Source organism: Schistocerca americana, chromosome 4 (genome assembly GCF_021461395.2).
Source record: "Schistocerca americana isolate TAMUIC-IGC-003095 chromosome 4, iqSchAmer2.1, whole genome shotgun sequence".
Classification (NCBI taxonomy): Eukaryota; Metazoa; Arthropoda; class Insecta; order Orthoptera; family Acrididae; genus Schistocerca; species Schistocerca americana.
Window position 1 is genome coordinate 243,048,465 of NC_060122.1, and position 22,541 is coordinate 243,071,005.

General features: G+C 42.9%; 1 protein-coding gene across 1 annotated transcript in view; it reads right to left on the minus strand.

Moving 5' to 3' along the window:
- LOC124612359 (importin subunit alpha-3) overlaps positions 1-22,541 on the minus strand; it is a 110,888-nt gene that overhangs the window by 41,477 nt on the left and 46,870 nt on the right. The window contains exons 4-5 of the mRNA XM_047140516.1: positions 7,094-7,254; positions 2,612-2,838 (exon numbers count right to left, since the gene is read on the minus strand). Coding sequence (XP_046996472.1) covers positions 2,612-2,838; positions 7,094-7,254 — 388 coding nt within the window. The remainder of the gene's footprint in view (positions 1-2,611; positions 2,839-7,093; positions 7,255-22,541) is intronic.

Below are 22,541 nucleotides of genomic sequence, written 5' to 3' on the forward strand. Positions count from 1 at the left end.
TGTACCATCCACCATACTCCCCGGACTTGACTGATTTGATTCCGAAGATGAAGGAACCACTTCGTGGCTTTTACTTCAGGACTGTTATAGAGATTCGACAGGCAGTAGACCACTTCATTCGCACCATCAACAGAACAGGCTCTGCTAACCGTATACTACACCTTCCACAGTAGGTTGTACACAACACTGGTGACTACTTTGAAGACAGTAACAGTTGAAAACATTTAACTCTTTTGTATCGGTTGTGAATAAATATTTGCCACTATTTAAGTTCTAACCCTCGTACTTTTCCCACAGTGGCAATGTATTTGGTAAACACTGGGCTTCCTCAATTCCAGGTCACCTTTTACCAATCCAAAAAGTGGTCCAATCTTGGCTGGCAGATGAAGTACACATCTTTTTAAAATATGTCCTATCTTTGGAGGTATGTCCCAGCATGTGGTAGGAAAGTCACTGATTACATGCACCTTTCATTGGATTTGGAAAAAACCGAATGCCCAATGGATCTGTGTGTGTAGCCTCTAAGCTTTAAGACAAGCTTAAGGCAGTCCAGCTTGTGCTTTTGTGTCAAGTTTTCTGCATCTGAGATGGCATACACCCTCTTTGCTGACATCTGCAGGGGCCTTGTGCACTGGTATGGTGGATTGCAACTCATTGCCTGCAGATATCTATGTGCATCAGTTTATATAAACACTTCTCCTCCCCCCCTCCCCCCCCCCCCCCTCCTCTCTCTCTCTCTCTCTCTCTCTCTCTCTCTCTCTCTCTCTCTCTCTCTCTCTCTCTCTCTCTAATCCCTTTGTCCTTTCTGTATACCAATATGTCTAGAAACTTAAGTTTTCCATCTCTCTCAATTTTTTTGTTAACTTGATTAAATAATCAAAGAAATTAAATTTTCCTATTCCTTATGGGCACTCCACAAACTTACTATTGATGTACCTCCAAAAGCAGGCAGGCTTTAAAAAATCTTCCTCAGTGTGATGTCTTTAAAATACTTCAAAAATACAATGATGGTTATGGTGGATAATTGGCTCTCCATAACCACTCATAATATTTTTTATTGAATAAATAATATGTAGACCTTAGCACACGACAGCACAGCTCCATTTCTATGTCTAGTTTTTCAACAATTAACATCAAGGATTCTTCATGGGGAACCCAAGTAGGACACACTACATCAAAGATTACAGGTAAAAATGAGAGACCAAGACACAAAGACTTCAACTGCTGATAAAAATCATAGAATTGGAAATATGGTGCTCACATTTTCGGACATCAGAGCTAGAACTAATGCTAAATAGTTGGCCAAGTTGCAAGTGAGTGCACCTGAATTACTCAGCTGGATGCAGTGGAACCCATTCTGCATGAACTTCTGACATCTATATTCTTCGTGGAACAGCAACATCAGGATGCAGTTTTTCAGTACATTGACATTCTTTGAAAGTGAAAGCATCTTCCATTTCATTTGTTCAGTAGCGTCATTCTACAGTCTTCGGTATCCCAAGTCCTTAAGTAAAAATTTACTTTGCCTACATCATTATTCTGCAAAAGAATGAACATTTGAACATTGGAAGGGGATTGGTGGTGTCTGCTGGAATGGTTAATACATTTGGATCCTCCGTAATGAACTGGGTTGCTGCTCTTTCAATGTAGGATATATTAATGCACGAGGGCAAAGCCCACTGCAACATATCTTTGCTACCATATGCAGGGGGCGTTTCTTCAAAGATAGAATAGATTTTAAAGACAGAGCATATTTTGTCTGCCAGCCAAAGTTAGTGCACTTCTTGGCTTGGTAAAGGTGACCCAGGATTTAGAAAGTCCTAGTTTATCAAATCACTTACCACTACAGGAAAAAAATATTTATGACAAACTATTTGCACCATTCACTGTAGACATGTTGAGCACCATAACTACTTACAACTGTTGCAGCCTGTGAAATCTGCAGTGGCCTATCATTGTCTCACAAAGGAACACAACAACATGTTTTATCATAAGACTCAAATTGTTACTCCCACATCTCACAATTGTAACTGTTGTAAAATAATACACTGAAATTAGACTGTCAGCCATTATAAATAGAAAACTATAAATAGAATACAGAGGCTACACATTAGCACACTGTTGGCCTTCAGCAGCATATAAATGGGCCACCTTTCATTATATGAATCAGTTCTGGTAAGATTAGCAAACAGTGCTCCCACCTGAAGACTGCAGCCAGATGGACCCTGGAAATACTGTGTCCAGGATCTGGCTACATACCTGAGAAGATTATCATGAGTTAATAAGCTGAGAGTCTATGTAGCACATAGATGAGCAATTTTTGGCCATCATACTGAGAGGTAATTAATGTTTGAAAATCTTTGTAATAGTTCAGTTGAAGTATATCAGTCACTGTTTCATATTACAATGCACATAACTCAAACTGATAAGTGGTCTATGAGTAAAGGTTAATAATTTCTAATATGGACTATCAGTAGAAACAATTCTGTAAACAGCAGTTCAACACTTAATAGTAAGTAAGTAAGTTACCTGTCAAATGGCTTAACACTGATAACAGTAAAAGTTCCGTGACTACTGGGTAGTTTACGGCACACTTAATGCTATAACTTACATTTGTGTCACTATGGTGTATCAGCATATTTAAAGCAGGCAAAATCTCACGGATTGTATGGACGGATGGTGGAGGATCCTTATTCCTGCACAGGTTAACAATCACCCAAGTAACGTTTCTCAAGAAACTAATGGGAATATCAGGTTTAATAAACTGAAGCAACGGTTGTACAACTCCTAAACTGATAACATAATCCCTGAGATTAGGTCCATCACCAATTATGTTTCCTGTGGAAGAGAAAAATATGATTAAAATTTATTTTCTAATGTACACTAAATTGGCAAACTATGTTGCAATAAATGTATTAATAGGGCAATTCTTAAGCCTTACTTAAAAGCCAGTGAACTACAGGTATTATGACCTACACAATGTACTACATCAATTAGTAAATTAAGAAATAATGGGAATGTTTTTAAAAATTTATCTGCTGACAAAACAGGAAAGGCCTGTCAGGTCATATTGATTAAGTCATCAACATATTCCTGAGGCAGTTTAAACAAAACAAGAAACTGAAAATAGCTTAAGCATGATATGAACTTTTTTTCAGAATACACATTCAGCAGCATTTTCCTTATTTCCTATCAACAGTGGTATATGAAACAGATAAAGACCAGACCAGATCTGATCTGATCTAACAGCACAACAGCCAACAACAATGATCAGGATACTTGTACGTACAGCAAATTCAAACACATCACATATTTTGAACAACAGAGTAGAGCTAAAACGATGAACACAACTGTTCATATAAAGGGTGGTCTATCTGAAGTTTCGGATGAGATTATCTCGAAAATTATACATCGAGTAAAAATAATGTGTAAGACAAGTCCGTAAGCTCAAAATGATACTACAAGTGACCTCCAGCCCCCGCCCCCTTGGGTGGGGTGGGGGCAAGTTTTAAATCTTAAAATGGAAACACCCATTTTGTATTGCAGATTCGGATTCTCCATAAAAAAGTAATCAGGTTTTGTCTGAAACATTTTTATAAACCATTGACAGATGACACTGAAATCGAGAAAAAAGTAAATGTGAGGAAGAATTCTGATTTGTTTAGAATTACCCGAGAAAGACACATTCAATTGATAAAAACGTGCACCAATTCTTTCATTACGCCAAATTAAGCTATTTTTGTACAAAATGTACTGTATCCTACTTTGAGTGTTACCCAGGAACGACGACATGGACCTAGCTGAATGATGTTCCCATGGGGTGCTTCATTAGTGAGAGTCCCTTGCCTTTCAAAATTAGGGGTGCTTAATTAATGAAATTAGCCATGAAGAAATGGTTCAAAATTATCTCCATTTGCTTCGATGCATAAAGTCAATTGTCTGCGAAAGTTGTCCACAGTTTTGATTACTACATCCCTTGGTATAGCTGCATTGTTTCCAGTTGCGGGCTGTCTTTCATAAACAATATTTTTTAAATAACCCCACAATAAAATCAGGAGATGTTAGGTCTGTTTAATGTGGAGGCCACTGAAATGGTGCTCTGCATCCTATCCACCGACGAAGATACCCTAAATTTAAAACGTTCCGCACATTTTAGCACAATGGGGAGCTGCTCCATCCTGTTGGAACCACATTCATTGCCTAGTTTCTACATCACCATCTTCCATTAGCTCCGACAAATCATCACGGAGAAGTTGTAAATAAGATTCTCCAGTAATATTTCGGTCAAAAAAATACAGCCCTATCAAGTAACCGTTTAAAATTCCTCACCAGCCCATAAATGACCATTTGTGTTTATTGTCAACGGGTCTGTGCCAGTGTGTACTAACAGGAGACCAATAATGACAATCATGATGATTTAATTCGCCACCGTTTTTTAATACAGCTTCATCGGTGAACATAACGTATCTAAAAAATCATTGTTACCTCTTATTTCCCAGGCCCACTGGCAGAAATGCATGCATATTTGCATATCTTTCAGCATTAATGCCTGTGTCAGTATGATATGACACACATGATATTTATGTGCCTTCAAAATCCTCGAAACAGTTTATTTCGGTATTCCAGTTTGTCTCTGAATCACACGATTACTCCCTTCAGGATCCAGTTGAACACAGGTGAGAACGGTAAGGGTACGAGCGTCATTTTCGTTGTATTCACGATAATAAGGTGGACGGTGCATGTATCCATTTCGAGCTCGTTGGGGGCAATTTCGAATAATGTTTCCGGTTGGATGTTGTCTGTTTGGGAAATTGGATGTCATCTGTTTGGGAAACATTCTTCATACAATTGCGCAGTTGCGGCGTAATTGTTATGGCATTCCACCTAAAATTATAATCGTATCAACAACCTCTGTAGGAGGATAGTAACCTATGTTTCGCTAAAGAATAATTTACTTTCGTCAGTTGATGTTTACTGTTCATAATCTGAAAGTGAAGTGACGTCTGATCACATTGCACCAACCTTTATACTGAGCCATCGTTCGCAGTTTGGCCACGGTAGCACCACAGTCAGGTGAGTAATGCAACTGTGAACAGTTCCCTAACGAGATTTTAATACCATTCCACCTCCCTCCATCAACAACTGTGGCAGGTAGGACACATTTTGTAAAAAATAGCTTAATTTGGCACAGTGAAAGAACTGGTGCACATTTTGTATCGATTTGATGCATCCTTCTCGGATCATTCTAAATAAATATGAATTCTTTCTGAATTTTTAATTTTTCTCAATTTCAGCGCCATCTGTCAATGGTTTAAAAAAATGTCTCAGACAAAACTTTTGCACTTTTTATGGAGAATCCGAATCTGCAATAAAAAATGGGGTTTCCATTTAAGACTTAAAAAGTTGTCCTCACCCCACCCATGGGGGCTGGGGGGGTCACCTGTAGTATCATTTGATGTCCCCCTTTGAGCTTACTAACTTGTCTTTCCAACTATTTTTACCCGATGTATAGTTTTCGAGGTAATCTCGTCCAAAACTTCAGACGGACTATCCCGTAAATCTAATATTTTTTATTGATGAAACCAACAATTGTATCTGGTCACACGGGCTCTCCACGTTTGTGGACATACGTAGTGCACAGCTTGATTTTTTTTTACACCTGGGTAAACAACTAGTCTGTTGGCCACTGACAAGTGAACATGTCTACGTGGTAGCAGTCAGATTTTACGTTGAGGGCAAAATGACAGAAAAATTTGAACAAAGTAATTGTTTTAAGCTTGATGATTCTCGTGTTTAAATGATACAGCAACAAGTGTTTGGGGATAAAGCAATGGATACTGCAAAAATAAAGATGTAGTACAACCTCTTCAAAGATGACCACTCATCAGCGAAGAGAAGCAGTTCAGGTAGTCCCTCAACATCCACAAATGAGGATGCCATTCGTCACGGAAGGACTGATCATGCAGAATACACTAACCATAATCAGAGAACTTTAAGACGAGGTTAAAATTTGAACTGGGTCTATTCATTGCATGTTAATGGAACATTTTGACTGCAGTTGGACCTCAGCAAAATTGTGCTACAGTTGCTAACAACTGAACAGAAGTAACTTTATTCAGAAATTGCATAGGTCACACTTGATTTTGTGAACAATAATCCCAATACTCTTAACATAATGATTACTGGTGAAGAGTCCTGGGTGTATGGGTGCAACCCAGAAAAAGTCATCATAACAGAAGCATCCCTCATCCCATGTCCTAAAAAAGAGGGGCAGGTGCACAGCACTGTGACAATCACACTGTCCACCTTTTTTAATTCCTATGGCATGGTCCACCATGGCCCATATGGTACTAACGTCAATAAGGAGCACTACCAAGAGGTTCTGCATCACTTTCATGAAGCAGTGAGACATGGCCAGACTTGTGGGCAATGGGCCCTTCACCACAATGCACCCACTCTTAATTCACAATTTTTGGTCCAAGCACAACACGGCTGTGATTTGTCAGCCTGCCTATCACCCTGATCCAGTACCAACTGATTTCCGACTTTTCCTGAAAATGAAAGACTCAAAGCGACCAGATTTCACAACAGGGAAGATATTACACAGAATTTGATGGAGCAGCTGCACACCATACTAAAAGATGTCTTCCAGCAATGCTTTTGGCAGTGGCAACAGCATTGGGAAAGGTGTATAGAAGCTGAAGGTGACTACTTAGAAGGTGACTAATATCAAATAATTTGATCTGAATAAAGGTTGATACTATAAATGAAAGTCAAATGTTTTTTGAACAGCCCTTGCATTTAATAAGGGAATCTACAGCTTTCTGCCACTGTATTCCGTCTCATTTTCTTCTTAAAACATCATCACTGCTCTTTTATAGATTATCTACATACTGTAACTGGGAGTACTGTTTCAGAGAGACATTCTTGAATGATTTATGTACATCTAAATCTCCATGCTTCTTACAACACCAGAATACAGCATAATTTTACTGTTTAGACAACAGCACTTCCAAAATTAACACAAAAACTATCTCCTTCCCAGCAAAGTACTTCCACTAATCACTTTCAACTTTATTGTTTTTATACTTACCCAAAGCCCACACTGCTTGCTCGCAAACATTCTGATGAGGAGATAGCAATAACTGTAAAAACAGGGGGACAGCTCCAGCAGCAACCACAGCCTGTGTCTGCACTGATGTTCCACTGGCAATATTTGTTAGTGCCCAAGCAGCTTCGAACTGCAGTGCAGCACTATAAGAAAATTTTTCAAAAATTAGAGATTAAATGTCTTAAGATAGCTGGAACAAATAAAACACAGATACTCTCATTTGCTAACAATCCTTCATTTATTACACCTGGTAATTGTCACATTTCATCAAAATATTCATTGAGAACTGCTCAGTTTCTGTAAAGGTTACTAATAAGAAAAATCGTAGGTGTTTAACTAAGTCACTAATGATATTATAGTCTTCTCACTCATTTACAGATTAAATACAATGGGATCAAATGCATTACTACCAACAATACTTTCACGAGACAATGAGTTGTGATTTTTAATCGTCTACTAGCGAAACTCAAAAGTAATTAATCATTTTCAGTTCTCCACTGCTTTATCAGAAAGTAATTTACTCATTAGAATCAATATTGTGCATGTGGTTTGAGTAAATAAAATACACACACACAATGACAGACTGTGGATTCATTGGATTCATTAAATTTTGTGGTGTTAATGTAATTTAGAGGTCAAAGATTTGTCTTTCTGTTCTACAACAGGTGTAAACTGATACGGTTTTTTCTGGTAATACAGATCTTTGAAGTTATTTTTTGAATATTATGCATGGTTTCTTCTTTTTTGATAATTGCATAGAAAACATTACATCAACACTCAAAGCTTCAGGTGTGAGTTATGAATCTTCAACATCTTCCTGGCTAAAAGTAACAAACCCAAAACATTACACAGCCTTGTTTCTTGCTTTGCCTCAATTTTAGTCTCAAAAGAGAAACAGTTTCTGAAGTGGTGTTATATCTCTTTCCAGTGTTCATTCTGTATGTTCTCCCTCTGCATGTTTTAACTGACTCAGTTATAATTCATATATGAATTCTCTCTCTTTAATTACACTCATTTAATCACGATCTACATCGTTACCGCTTATCACGATCCACATCGTTACCGCTGATCACGATCCACATCGTTACCGCTGATCACGATCCACATCGTTACCGCTGATCACGATCCACATCGTTACCGCTGATCACGATCCACATCGTTACCGCTGATCACGATCCACATCGTTACCGCTGATCACGATCCACATCGTTACCGCTGATCACGATCCACATCGTTACCGCTGATCACGATCCACATCGTTACCGCTGATCACGATCCACATCGTTACCGCTGATCACGATCCACATCGTTACCGCTGATCACGATCCACATCGTTACCGCTGATCACGATCCACATCGTTACCGCTGATCACGATCCACATCGTTACCGCTGATCACGATCCACATCGTTACCGCTGATCACGATCCACATCGTTACCGCTGATCACGATCCACATCGTTACCGCTGATCACGATCCACATCGTTACCGCTGATCACGATCCACATCGTTACCGCTGATCACGATCCACATCGTTACCGCTGATCACGATCCACATCGTTACCGCTGATCACGATCCACATCGTTACCGCTGATCACGATCCACATCGTTACCGCTGATCACGATCCACATCGTTACCGCTGATCACGATCCACATCGTTACCGCTGATCACGATCCACATCGTTACCGCTGATCACGATCCACATCGTTACCGCTGATCACGATCCACATCGTTACCGCTGATCACGATCCACATCGTTACCGCTGATCACGATCCACATCGTTACCGCTGATCACGATCCACATCGTTACCGCTGATCACGATCCACATCGTTACCGCTGATCACGATCCACATCGTTACCGCTGATCACGATCCACATCGTTACCGCTGATCACGATCCACATCGTTACCGCTGATCACGATCCACATCGTTACCGCTGATCACGATCCACATCGTTACCGCTGATCACGATCCACATCGTTACCGCTGATCACGATCCACATCGTTACCGCTGATCACGATCCACATCGTTACCGCTGATCACGATCCACATCGTTACCGCTGATCACGATCCACATCGTTACCGCTGATCACGATCCACATCGTTACCGCTGATCACGATCCACATCGTTACCGCTGATCACGATCCACATCGTTACCGCTGATCACGATCCACATCGTTACCGCTGATCACGATCCACATCGTTACCGCTGATCACGATCCACATCGTTACCGCTGATCACGATCCACATCGTTACCGCTGATCACGATCCACATCGTTACCGCTGATCACGATCCACATCGTTACCGCTGATCACGATCCACATCGTTACCGCTGATCACGATCCACATCGTTACCGCTGATCACGATCCACATCGTTACCGCTGATCACGATCCACATCGTTACCGCTGATCACGATCCACATCGTTACCGCTGATCACGATCCACATCGTTACCGCTGATCACGATCCACATCGTTACCGCTGATCACGATCCACATCGTTACCGCTGATCACGATCCACATCGTTACCGCTGATCACGATCCACATCGTTACCGCTGATCACGATCCACATCGTTACCGCTGATCACGATCCACATCGTTACCGCTGATCACGATCCACATCGTTACCGCTGATCACGATCCACATCGTTACCGCTGATCACGATCCACATCGTTACCGCTGATCACGATCCACATCGTTACCGCTGATCACGATCCACATCGTTACCGCTGATCACGATCCACATCGTTACCGCTGATCACGATCCACATCGTTACCGCTGATCACGATCCACATCGTTACCGCTGATCACGATCCACATCGTTACCGCTGATCACGATCCACATCGTTACCGCTGATCACGATCCACATCGTTACCCGCTGATCACGATCCACATCGTTACCGCTGATCACGATCCACATCGTTACCGCTGATCACGATCCACATCGTTACCGCTGATCACGATCCACATCGTTACCGCTGATCACGATCCACATCGTTACCGCTGATCACGATCCACATCGTTACCCGCTGATCACGATCCACATCGTTACCGCTGATCACGATCCACATCGTTACCGCTGATCACGATCCACATCGTTACCGCTGATCACGATCCACATCGTTACCGCTGATCACGATCCACATCGTTACCGCTGATCACGATCCACATCGTTACCGCTGATCACGATCCACATCGTTACCCGCTGATCACGATCCACATCGTTACCGCTGATCACGATCCACATCGTTACCCGCTGATCACGATCCACATCGTTACCCGCTGATCACGATCCACATCGTTACCGCTGATCACGATCCACATCGTTACCCGCTGATCACGATCCACATCGTTACCGCTGATCACGATCCACATCGTTACCCGCTGATCACGATCCACATCGTTACCGCTGATCACGATCCACATCGTTACCGCTGATCACGATCCACATCGTTACCGCTGATCACGATCCACATCGTTACCGCTGATCACGATCCACATCGTTACCGCTGATCACGATCCACATCGTTACCCGCTGATCACGATCCACATCGTTACCGCTGATCACGATCCACATCGTTACCGCTGATCACGATCCACATCGTTACCGCTGATCACGATCCACATCGTTACCCGCTGATCACGATCCACATCGTTACCGCTGATCACGATCCACATCGTTACCGCTGATCACGATCCCACATCGTTACCGCTGATCACGATCCACATCGTTACCCGCTGATCACGACCCACATCGTTACCGCTGATCACGACCCACATCGTTACCGCTGATCACGACCCACATCGTTACCGCTGATCACGACCCACATCGTTACCGCTGATCACGACCCACATCGTTACCGCTGATCACGACCCACATCGTTACCGCTGATCACGACCCACATCGTTACCGCTGATCACGACCCACATCGTTACCGCTGATCACGACCCACATCGTTACCGCTGATCACGACCCACATCGTTACCGCTGATCACGACCCACATCGTTACCGCTGATCACGACCCACATCGTTACCGCTGATCACGACCCACATCGTTACCGCTGATCACGACCCACATCGTTACCGCTGATCACGACCCACATCGTTACCGCTGATCACGACCCACATCGTTACCGCTGATCACGACCCACATCGTTACCGCTGATCACGACCCACATCGTTACCGCTGATCACGACCCACATCGTTACCGCTGATCACGATCCACATCGTTACCGCTGATCACGATCCACATCGTTACCGCTGATCACGATCCACATCGTTACCGCTGATCACGATCCACATCGTTACCGCTGATCACGATCCACATCGTTACCGCTGATCACGATCCACATCGTTACCGCTGATCACGATCCACATCGTTACCGCTGATCACGATCCACATCGTTACCGCTGATCACGATCCACATCGTTACCGCTGATCACGATCCACATCGTTACCGCTGATCACGATCCACATCGTTACCGCTGATCACGATCCACATCGTTACCGCTGATCACGATCCACATCGTTACCGCTGATCACGATCCACATCGTTACCGCTGATCACGATCCACATCGTTACCGCTGATCACGATCCACATCGTTACCGCTGATCACGATCCACATCGTTACCGCTGATCACGATCCACATCGTTACCGCTGATCACGATCCACATCGTTACCGCTGATCACGATCCACATCGTTACCGCTGATCACGATCCACATCGTTACCCGCTGATCACGATCCACATCGTTACCGCTGATCACGATCCACATCGTTACCGCTGATCACGATCCACATCGTTACCGCTGATCACGATCCACATCGTTACCGCTGATCACGATCCACATCGTTACCGCTGATCACGATCCACATCGTTACCGCTGATCACGATCCACATCGTTACCGCTGATCACGATCCACATCGTTACCGCTGATCACGATCCACATCGTTACCGCTGATCACGATCCACATCGTTACCGCTGATCACGATCCACATCGTTACCGCTGATCACGATCCACATCGTTACCGCTGATCACGATCCGTACCGATCCGTCCACATCGTTACCGCTGATCACGATCCACATCGTTACCGCTGATCACGATCCACATCGTTACCGCTGATCACGATCCACATCGTTACCGCTGATCACGATCCACATCGTTACCGCTGATCACGATCCACATCGTTACCGCTGATCACGATCCACATCGTTACCGCTGATCACGATCCACATCGTTACCGCTGATCACGATCCACATCGTTACCGCTGATCACGATCCACATCGTTACCGCTGATCACGATCCACATCGTTACCGCTGATCACGATCCACATCGTTACCGCTGATCACGATCCACATCGTTACCGCTGATCACGATCCACATCGTTACCGCTGATCACGATCCACATCGTTCCTACTTCATCGTTCCCGCTGATCACGATCCACATCGTTACCGCTGATCACGATCCACATCGTTACCGCTGATCACGATCCACATCGTTACCGCTGATCACGATCCACATCGTTACCGCTGATCACGATCCACATCGTTACCGCTGATCACGATCCACATCGTTACCGCTGATCACGATCCACATCGTTACCGCTGATCACGATCCACATCGTTACCGCTGATCACGATCCACATCGTTACCGCTGATCACGATCCACATCGTTACCGCTGATCACGATCCACATCGTTACCGCTGATCACGATCCACATCGTTACCGCTGATCACGATCCACATCGTTACCGCTGATCACGATCCACATCGTTACCGCTGATCACGATCCACATCGTTACCGCTGATCACGATCCACATCGTTACCGCTGATCACGATCCACATCGTTACCGCTGATCACGATCCACATCGTTACCGCTGATCACGATCCACATCGTTACCGCTGATCACGATCCACATCGTTACCGCTGATCACGATCCACATCGTTACCGCTGATCACGATCCACATCGTTACCGCTGATCACGATCCACATCGTTACCGCTGATCACGATCCACATCGTTACCGCTGATCACGATCCACATCGTTACCGCTGATCACGATCCACATCGTTACCGCTGATCACGATCCACATCGTTACCGCTGATCACGATCCACATCGTTACCGCTGATCACGATCCACATCGTTACCGCTGATCACGATCCACATCGTTACCGCTGATCACGATCCACATCGTTACCGCTGATCACGATCCACATCGTTACCGCTGATCACGATCCACATCGTTACCGCTGATCACGATCCACATCGTTACCGCTGATCACGATCCACATCGTTACCGCTGATCACGATCCACATCGTTACCCGCTGATCACGATCCACATCGTTACCGCTGATCACGATCCACATCGTTACCGCTGATCACGATCCACATCGTTACCGCTGATCACGATCCACATCGTTACCGCTGATCACGATCCACATCGTTACCGCTGATCACGATCCACATCGTTACCGCTGATCACGATCCACATCGTTACCGCTGATCACGATCCACATCGTTACCGCTGATCACGATCCACATCGTTACCGCTGATCACGATCCACATCGTTACCGCTGATCACGATCCACATCGTTACCGCTGATCACGATCCACATCGTTACCGCTGATCACGATCCACATCGTTACCGCTGATCACGATCCACATCGTTACCGCTGATCACGATCCACATCGTTACCGCTGATCACGATCCACATCGTTACCGCTGATCACGATCCACATCGTTACCCGCTGATCACGATCCACATCGTTACCGCTGATCACGATCCACATCGTTACCGCTGATCACGATCCACATCGTTACCGCTGATCACGATCCACATCGTTACCGCTGATCACGATCCACATCGTTACCGCTGATCACGATCCACATCGTTACCGCTGATCACGATCCACATCGTTACCGCTGATCACGATCCACATCGTTACCGCTGATCACGATCCACATCGTTACCGCTGATCACGATCCACATCGTTACCGCTGATCACGATCCACATCGTTACCGCTGATCACGATCCACATCGTTACCGCTGATCACGATCCACATCGTTACCGCTGATCACGATCCACATCGTTACCGCTGATCACGATCCACATCGTTACCGCTGATCACGATCCACATCGTTACCCGCTGATCACGATCCACATCGTTACCGCTGATCACGATCCACATCGTTACCGCTGATCACGATCCACATCGTTACCGCTGATCACGATCCACATCGTTACCGCTGATCACGATCCACATCGTTACCGCTGATCACGATCCACATCGTTACCGCTGATCACGATCCACATCGTTACCGCTGATCACGATCCACATCGTTACCGCTGATCACGATCCACATCGTTACCGCTGATCACGATCCACATCGTTACCGCTGATCACGATCCACATCGTTACCGCTGATCACGATCCACATCGTTACCGCTGATCACGATCCACATCGTTACCGCTGATCACGATCCACATCGTTACCGCTGATCACGATCCACATCGTTACCGCTGATCACGATCCACATCGTTACCGCTGATCACGATCCACATCGTTACCGCTGATCACGATCCACATCGTTACCGCTGATCACGATCCACATCGTTACCGCTGATCACGATCTACATCGTTACCGCTGATCACGATCTACATCGTTACCGCTGATCACGATCTACATCGTTACCGCTGATCACGATCTACATCGTTACCGCTGATCACGATCTACATCGTTACCGCTGATCACGATCTACATCGTTACCGCTGATCACGATCTACATCGTTACCATTTTACTACAATCATTTATTACTGGATATGCATCTGAACAAGTGGAGACAGGTGAAGAAACTTAAGATCTGCTAGGCAATATTCATCTTTTATTATATATTTGCTGCATCCAGGCAAACACATTCGGGGTGGTGGAGGTCGCACCACAAAGCAGTTACAAAAAGGGGGCAAATTTGTAGATGTGACGTACACATACGGACAAGCAAAAGACTAAAATTTCTGAAAAAATTGGTAATTTATTCCAGAGAGTGAGTTTCACAAATTGAGCAAGTCAATGTGTCTGACCGTTATGCACGCAGCTATTCGAATTGGCATTGACAGAGTTACTGGACGTCCTCCTAACAGATATCATGCCAAATTCTGTCGAACTGACATGTTAGATCATAAGAATCCTGAGCTGACTGGAAGGACCAGACCTTAATGCACCAAACGCTCTCAAATGGAGAGAGATCAAGCGGCCTTGCTGGCCAAGGTAGGGTTTAGCAAGCACGAAGACAATCAGTAGAATCTTTCCTCATGTGCAGGTGGTCATTTTTTAAGTCCAGGATGGCTTGACACAAAGAGCAAACATTGACGTGCCATTGTGCTGTTTGGTTCCACAGATAACCAAATAGGTCCTGCTGTGGAAAGAAATAACACCCTGACCACCACTCGTGGCTGTCGGGCCATATGGCAGGGGACAGGCTGGTATCCATTGTTGTCTGTGCCACCTCCAGATACATCTTCAGCCTATAATCTCATTGACTGGAGTAGAATTATCTTCAGCAATGGGCCCTGCTACAAACAGACCTATTGCCAGTGAAGATGTCTCTGGAGATGCCCCAAAAGAGGTGAATACCAACGCGGCTGTCACCCACCACGACAGCAACCAGGAGTGATGATCTAGATGCCATTTCTTTTCATAACACAGGACCACTTTAACGGTCATCCGCACTAGACGACGATATTCTAAGTCCCATTTTGTTGCCTGCACACAGCAACAATTTCTACTGCTTGCCTAAGAAATATTCTAACAGTTTTCAATCTTTTACTGAAATAAATAGTTTTTTTTTTGCTTAACAAGTTATTTCTTAACAGAAATACATTTAGGAATTTAACAGTTTTAGTTGCCTACATTTCCTTTGTTGTTCTTTCATAACCATTTCTTTCTGAGAAGTCTATTCAATCACTTGATTGAAACTTTTTCCAGAATTTTCAAAAAGTCTCCACAGTTAAATTTATTCAGTGATATCCATCCTCATAGATGTCAGGAAACACTATGGTAAAAACCTAGAAAAACATGCAACAACATATACAGAATGTAAGGTACAATACCATTTAATGGCAAAGTTTAATGTGACAGCTGGGGACTATACAACTGCAACAAATGTCCAAACACTGTATTAGCATAATCCAAATAGCAATTTCAAAATCAAAACTTGTGTACAGTAACAGTGTTGTGACTGCTTAACGGACTCCAGTGCAGCAGTACAAGGGCAAAAGTTGGTGAACCCTACACACTCAGCACTCATGCAGCATGTATAGTTCAGTTGTATTTAAAACATAATAAAAACAAACTGCAGAACACGATTTGAAATTGAAAGCTACTGCAATGTTAAAACGTGAACACAAGAATTCCAATTACGAAAATGGAAATGAAGTTAAAATTTTGTCTATTTTTTACAGTCTGACGACATATGAATAATTTGAAGGTACCAACAGGGATGTGGAGCACACTACAACTAATACTATCTAAAAACTTAGGGGACAGCTGATCGTGCAGAGTGTCAGATCATTGTTGAAGCAATGGTTGCATGTGATTGTGCGAGGTAGGTGGGACAAGCTACATGCATTGTTCAAACAAAAACAAAGCCAGATGCATATTCTGTTCAGAGTTTTTCAATTTTAACATGACTTCAGACAATGATACTGTGACACATCTAGCTCGTTTTAAAAAAATGGTTCTTCACATACAGCAACTCTACATGAAACCCGATAAATCATTATTACTTGTGCATCTATTTGACACACTGATAGTTACAAAAGTCTATGACAGTCATCATGGACAAGATCTGAAGATCAACAGAATTAAAACCTTTAATGGACGAGTTATTTGTACTCTTCACTATCAAAGCAAATGTATAACAATGAAAAATGCAGGTGGCACCACAGTCAGGAATGTTACTTCCTCAAATAACTATGAAAAGATGACAAAAGAAGTTTTAACATTTTGTTTGTGGCAGATTTGACTATATTAAATATGTAAAAATATTAAAGTGTCCGCTGCCAATATCAAAGTGAACTGTTTGACCAGGCTTTCATCAGTGAAGTAATGAGTGCAGGAATGGACAAAGACCGATTGCTGACTACAGAGCGACAAATCCCACGACTAAGAAAATCTAACAGTGTGCAGAAGTCTGCAAAACCAATGCAGATATTTATGGGCAATAATTTGACTATGAATACACTATGCAGTGGGACTATTTTGAAGCTTTTGTTGATGGAGGGTGGAAGTTACGCCATATAGATAATTTTTAGTATACTCCAGAAGGGCAGAAAATGTCTTCTGTATCCTCTGTTATGACAGGGGATTAGATCTTTAATCATCGAAAGAAAAGTGAGTTCCAAAACAATGACATTGTAAAAGGTGATAACTGATTGAAGAGAGAGATATGATGGCAAAACCAATACATCCTTTCAGTTTTGAGGTAAATTTTGGGTAGAAGGAATCAGCAAATTTGGCAGAACACTTGGCTCATCAGAACAAAATCCATATTTGACAATCCCTGGAGTAATGTAGTGTTGAAGTTGAAGACTTTGGTGAATTTTGTGAGGCATGTCTTAAGGGCAGCAGCATCGGAGCAGTTTTCAGTCACGACAGCAGCAATATATACGACCTGGAGAAGTGAGTCATGCTGACCTATGTGTGCATAAGTAATGTACATCACTGAATATTTTCTGTGCTTTACCTGTAATTATTCAAGACAATGCATTGTATATTTACTCACGCAGAAGTCTGACACTGCCGAGACAATGGCAGAAATGCTGAGGGTTGCGAAGAACTTTTGTGCTCTACCATCAATAGAATTTTAATGTGACGGTGCATGGGAATTTGACAATACTAAAGTGAAAGATTTTACCAAATTCAATTGCATACAACTTTTCATGCTCAGCACGTGTTCTGCGATGACTGAACTGTTGTGAAACTAGCTCAAACCATGTTGCTTGCTCAGCTTTGTCCAAGTTTATGTGGGCAGGGGTGCTAAACAAAGCTTTTAAGTAATTATGACAGTATTACAAAAGGACATTGCTACTCATATAGTGGATGATGTCAAGTCACAGACAGACACAACAAAAACAAAATTGTCAAACAAGTAAGCTTTCAGCCAAAAAGGCCTTCATCTGAATTGCACGCGCGCACACGCCCGCACCCGCCCGCACGCGCACACCACTGTTTCTGGCTGCCAAGGCCAGGTATTACACACAACTAGTAGTACAAGATCTGTGAATGGCACAACACACTAACGGTATTCACTGCAAAGATGATACAGCTACAGTAAAACATTTCTGTTTCTCACTCCCCCTCCTGGTCACAGCACAATATCTACAGAGTGCACAATTTATGATGTCTGGTTTCAGAGGTTGGTTGCGGGCAAGGGGATCGGGATCGGTAAGCTCTGCCTATTAACCCTTCAAGCCAGTAGTTTCCAGGCGCACGCCAGCCAACTGGCGGTAGTTTAAATGGCTGCCTGGCCCCAGAATGCAGTGTTTCAGTCAAATTGTCACTTAAAATGAATTTTGAGTGTGGTATATTTTGAAACAATCTTCGAAACAAAGTCCTACACCACAGTCCTTGCACCAGAACGATGTTTCCTTATGTTTCCCTGTCTTCTTGCAACAGACTGCACATCTCTTTGTAGGCTTACTCCTTTTCTCTGTGGGCTGGATCTTCTCAATAAAATGCCTTGCTGTGAGCCGTTCATGCACAGGAGTTTTTGAAGGTCGCCCACATCGAGGTGAAGTTACATTCTCCCCGTGAATTCCAGCAATTGTGTTATGAGCAGAAGCCTTCAATTTAGATGCATTTCTTCCGTTGTTTTTCCGCTAGCATTGTAAACAATAAAAGCATTGTGCACTGCAACATTCATCAGCCGTCTAAACATTTTCATATACCACTTTACACCTTTCTTCCTTTCCATGAGGAAAGGTTGTAGTTTCTGATCCTTCAAATCTACACCACCCATAAAACTATTTTACTCTTTTATGCACTGAGCCTTTGTTACCTCATTGCCCTTTTGGTTGCCATAACAACTGCATCATTATGAAAAACAGAAATAAAGGCAACCTGCTTTTTACCCATCCATTTCAGTACCATTACACTGTGTGAATGATATGCTACTAGTTACCTTTCTTCAGTTTTGCATGTCTCAATGCATCAGGCACATTCTTCCTATTCAGTCGAAGTGTGCCAGCTACATTCATACCTCTTTCCTTCAGAAAGTGGCACAAAAGGATGCCGTTATAATAACTGCCCATCCAGAGCGTATGGCCTAAGTTGAAAAGAGGCTCAACAAGCTTCACTACAATCTGACTGGTTTTCAGGGTATCTGCAGAAAGAAATTTCTTTTTTATTTCTGTGGAACTTCCTGCATAAATAATAAATTGCCATAAATAACCTGTGGAAGATTCGCAGATCTCATAGGACTTTATACCAAACTTTGCTGATTTTGGAGGTATATACGTTTTTATTGCCAGCCTTCCTTTCCATAACATAAGAGATTCATCAACAGAAATGTTTTCTCCCATGATGTATGTATTTCTAAATGTATCATTCAAATGCTGAATGACGGAACCCAACTTTAACAATCTCTTATTGCCTTCAAATGTATTCAGTTCTTCATTGTTTACAAAGTGAAGGAATCTGCAAAGTAGCTCAAACCTGTCTCGTTGCATACTCTGGTAAAAAATTGGCGTGTTCAAAAGCGGATCCTTGCTGAAATATGACTTTATGGATGGCTTCTGAATAATTCCCATCAACATCTGCGGCGCGAAAAAAACAAAGCTCATCTTTGTCAGTATCTACCCAGTTACGTAGCCTACAACGAGGTTTTAGAACAGTGTTTTTGTATATAATCTGCAGCATAACTGTTAATTTCACACACTATTGTTTCTACTTTCGTTTCACCGAAATACAGCTTGAACGCTTCAGCTGCAGAATTTACCTGTGTCACAGGTCCACATTTACCAATGAATGGTGTTTTCAGAGAGACATAAGAGCTGTCAACTTCTTGCCATTTCCAGTCTTCTTCATTCCGTGCGCATTTCACTGGTGCACCTTGTTCGATGTCATCGTCACTGTCTGCCGTTTCTTCTTCACTTCTTTCGGGTGTTTCTTCCAAACAGTCAAAATCACTTTCATCGTCAACATCTAGATCACTCCTGCTGTCATTTATACTGCCTAAACCATTCGTCGGTTCATTGAGAATTGCGAGAATTTGATCTGAAGACTGCGCGAAGTGTTTGGCTGCATCATTATGCATTCAAGAGTGTCGCTCGGACTGTAGGATACAACATATTATTTCTCCCGACTGCCTCACTTCACTTCATGACAAAGATATTTGAAGCAGAGCAGCACAGATATGTCTGTAGTTAGCTGGCAAAGTAGCATCGGCTGTCGTCAACAGATGGCAGAGCAATACAGTTTCACCTCCGAGACTGCAACTAGCAGTTGCCGCCACGGACATTCGCAGCGCGCGAGTACGTACTTGGGCTCCCGGCTTGAGGGGTTAACATGGCACTGCAGATGGAATGGGTGTAGCACAAAGAGTGTAATAACAGTTGCCTCTGTTGTGTTGGCAACTACAAAAATCAAATTGTTGCAAGCACTTGCAGCCAACTAATGATTAATTTTTGATGTGACAGACGTCAGTGTTTTATAGCTTGACAGATACATTACAACTGTATAAACTGCAGCAATAGTCATCACGAAAACCAAATGTTAAAAAGTACAGTATACAAAGTATGAAGTTTGAAACTTACAGTTAAAAGTGGTGACAGCTGAAGGAAATGTTGGTGCTAGCTGTAGCAGCCAATTTTTCCCCAAAGTTATACAATTTCTGACAAACCAGAAGGGCTCAACTGGTCAAGAGTTGTTGCATGTCACTTGGGAATCTCAAAGCACATCAACAGCTCATTAGCTTAACTGCATTCACTGAAGTAATGCACATATTAAAGGCAACTATTTAAGTCCGGCCTACTGTATGGGCAGCAGTGCTGTAATTTCTGTGTGTCTTGATTATTTTGAGAACTGGTAACATGAGTGAATGAAAGAAGGAAAGCATTACAATCACTGAAAAACTACCAACTTTGAGTGTAGTGAAGAAAAATAGGAATAGGAAATGAGTGAATATTGCCAAGGAATTAGGAATTGCTGTGTCTACCTTTAATTCTATCACAGCAATGGCAAAGAATATTTAAGATAGCAGATGTGTTTGGAATTTCTGCTAGTAGCCGGACATGCATTCGCAGCAGGAAAGAAGGTGTATACTGTTTGTTGCAGCTGTTCAGGTGACAAAGCAGAAGGCATTCCTATTAGCAGCCCAATGCTTTGTAAGGAAGCAACTGAATTGGTGGTAAAACATGGTATAGTAAGTTTCAATGCTTCATAAATTTAAGATCAGACATGGCATCAGAAGTCAGAATGTTGGTGGCGAAAGCAATAGTGTTGATCACAATGTAGTGCAAGATTGGAAAAAACCCACCTGATAGAACTGACATCCCAATATGACCCCAAAAACAATTTCAACATGAATGAGACAAGCCTGTTTTACAGTTTAATGACAGACCACACAATGCATTCTAAGGAAAGAACTACTATAGAGGAAAAGGTAAACAATGCATAACAGTTCTGTTTTGCACTGTGAAAGCCGACTTCAAGGCATCGCTGCAAAAAAATGGGTCTAGCGTGTGTAGATTTTACTGTTCGTAGGCAGGTGTGCAGCACACCCTCCTCTTACTTCCTATCATAGAAATGTGATTGTGGAATTCTTTCCTGTAAACTGCACAAGTGACCTGCCACTTGACCTTTGAGTAATACATAATTTCAAGTTTTATTATCATACAACGCTCTTGTGGCACCATTAGATTTGTAAATATAAAAACTGAAGTAGCAAAAATACCCATATTACTGGAAAAATTTTTACTAGCCTTTTTTTGTGTATTACTGGAGCCAAAGAACACTTACAAGAGATTAATACTGAATTTGTTTCTTCAGAAAGGCAAAGCACTACATCACAGCTTCAAAACACAGGTTTGGACATTAGTGCTTGGAAGTTTCTCCAAAAAGCCAGATTTGAAAATTAAGTCCATGATCATGATGGGAACAACGATAGTAATGATCTTTCACATAGTGAAGAACGGAAGTGACTAAGGGCAGTAATCGTTTGAGGATTACGTCAATGTTAACAAAAATCTCATCACTACCAAAACCATGACTATCTCAGACAGCTCAAAATGCACTTTTCAGGGGACTTTGATTAGGAAGATACTTCTGATTAGGACAATACAGAAGGGCCTCGACATTCCTTAGTGACTTAATGATGCAGTGAGTGCATTAAAG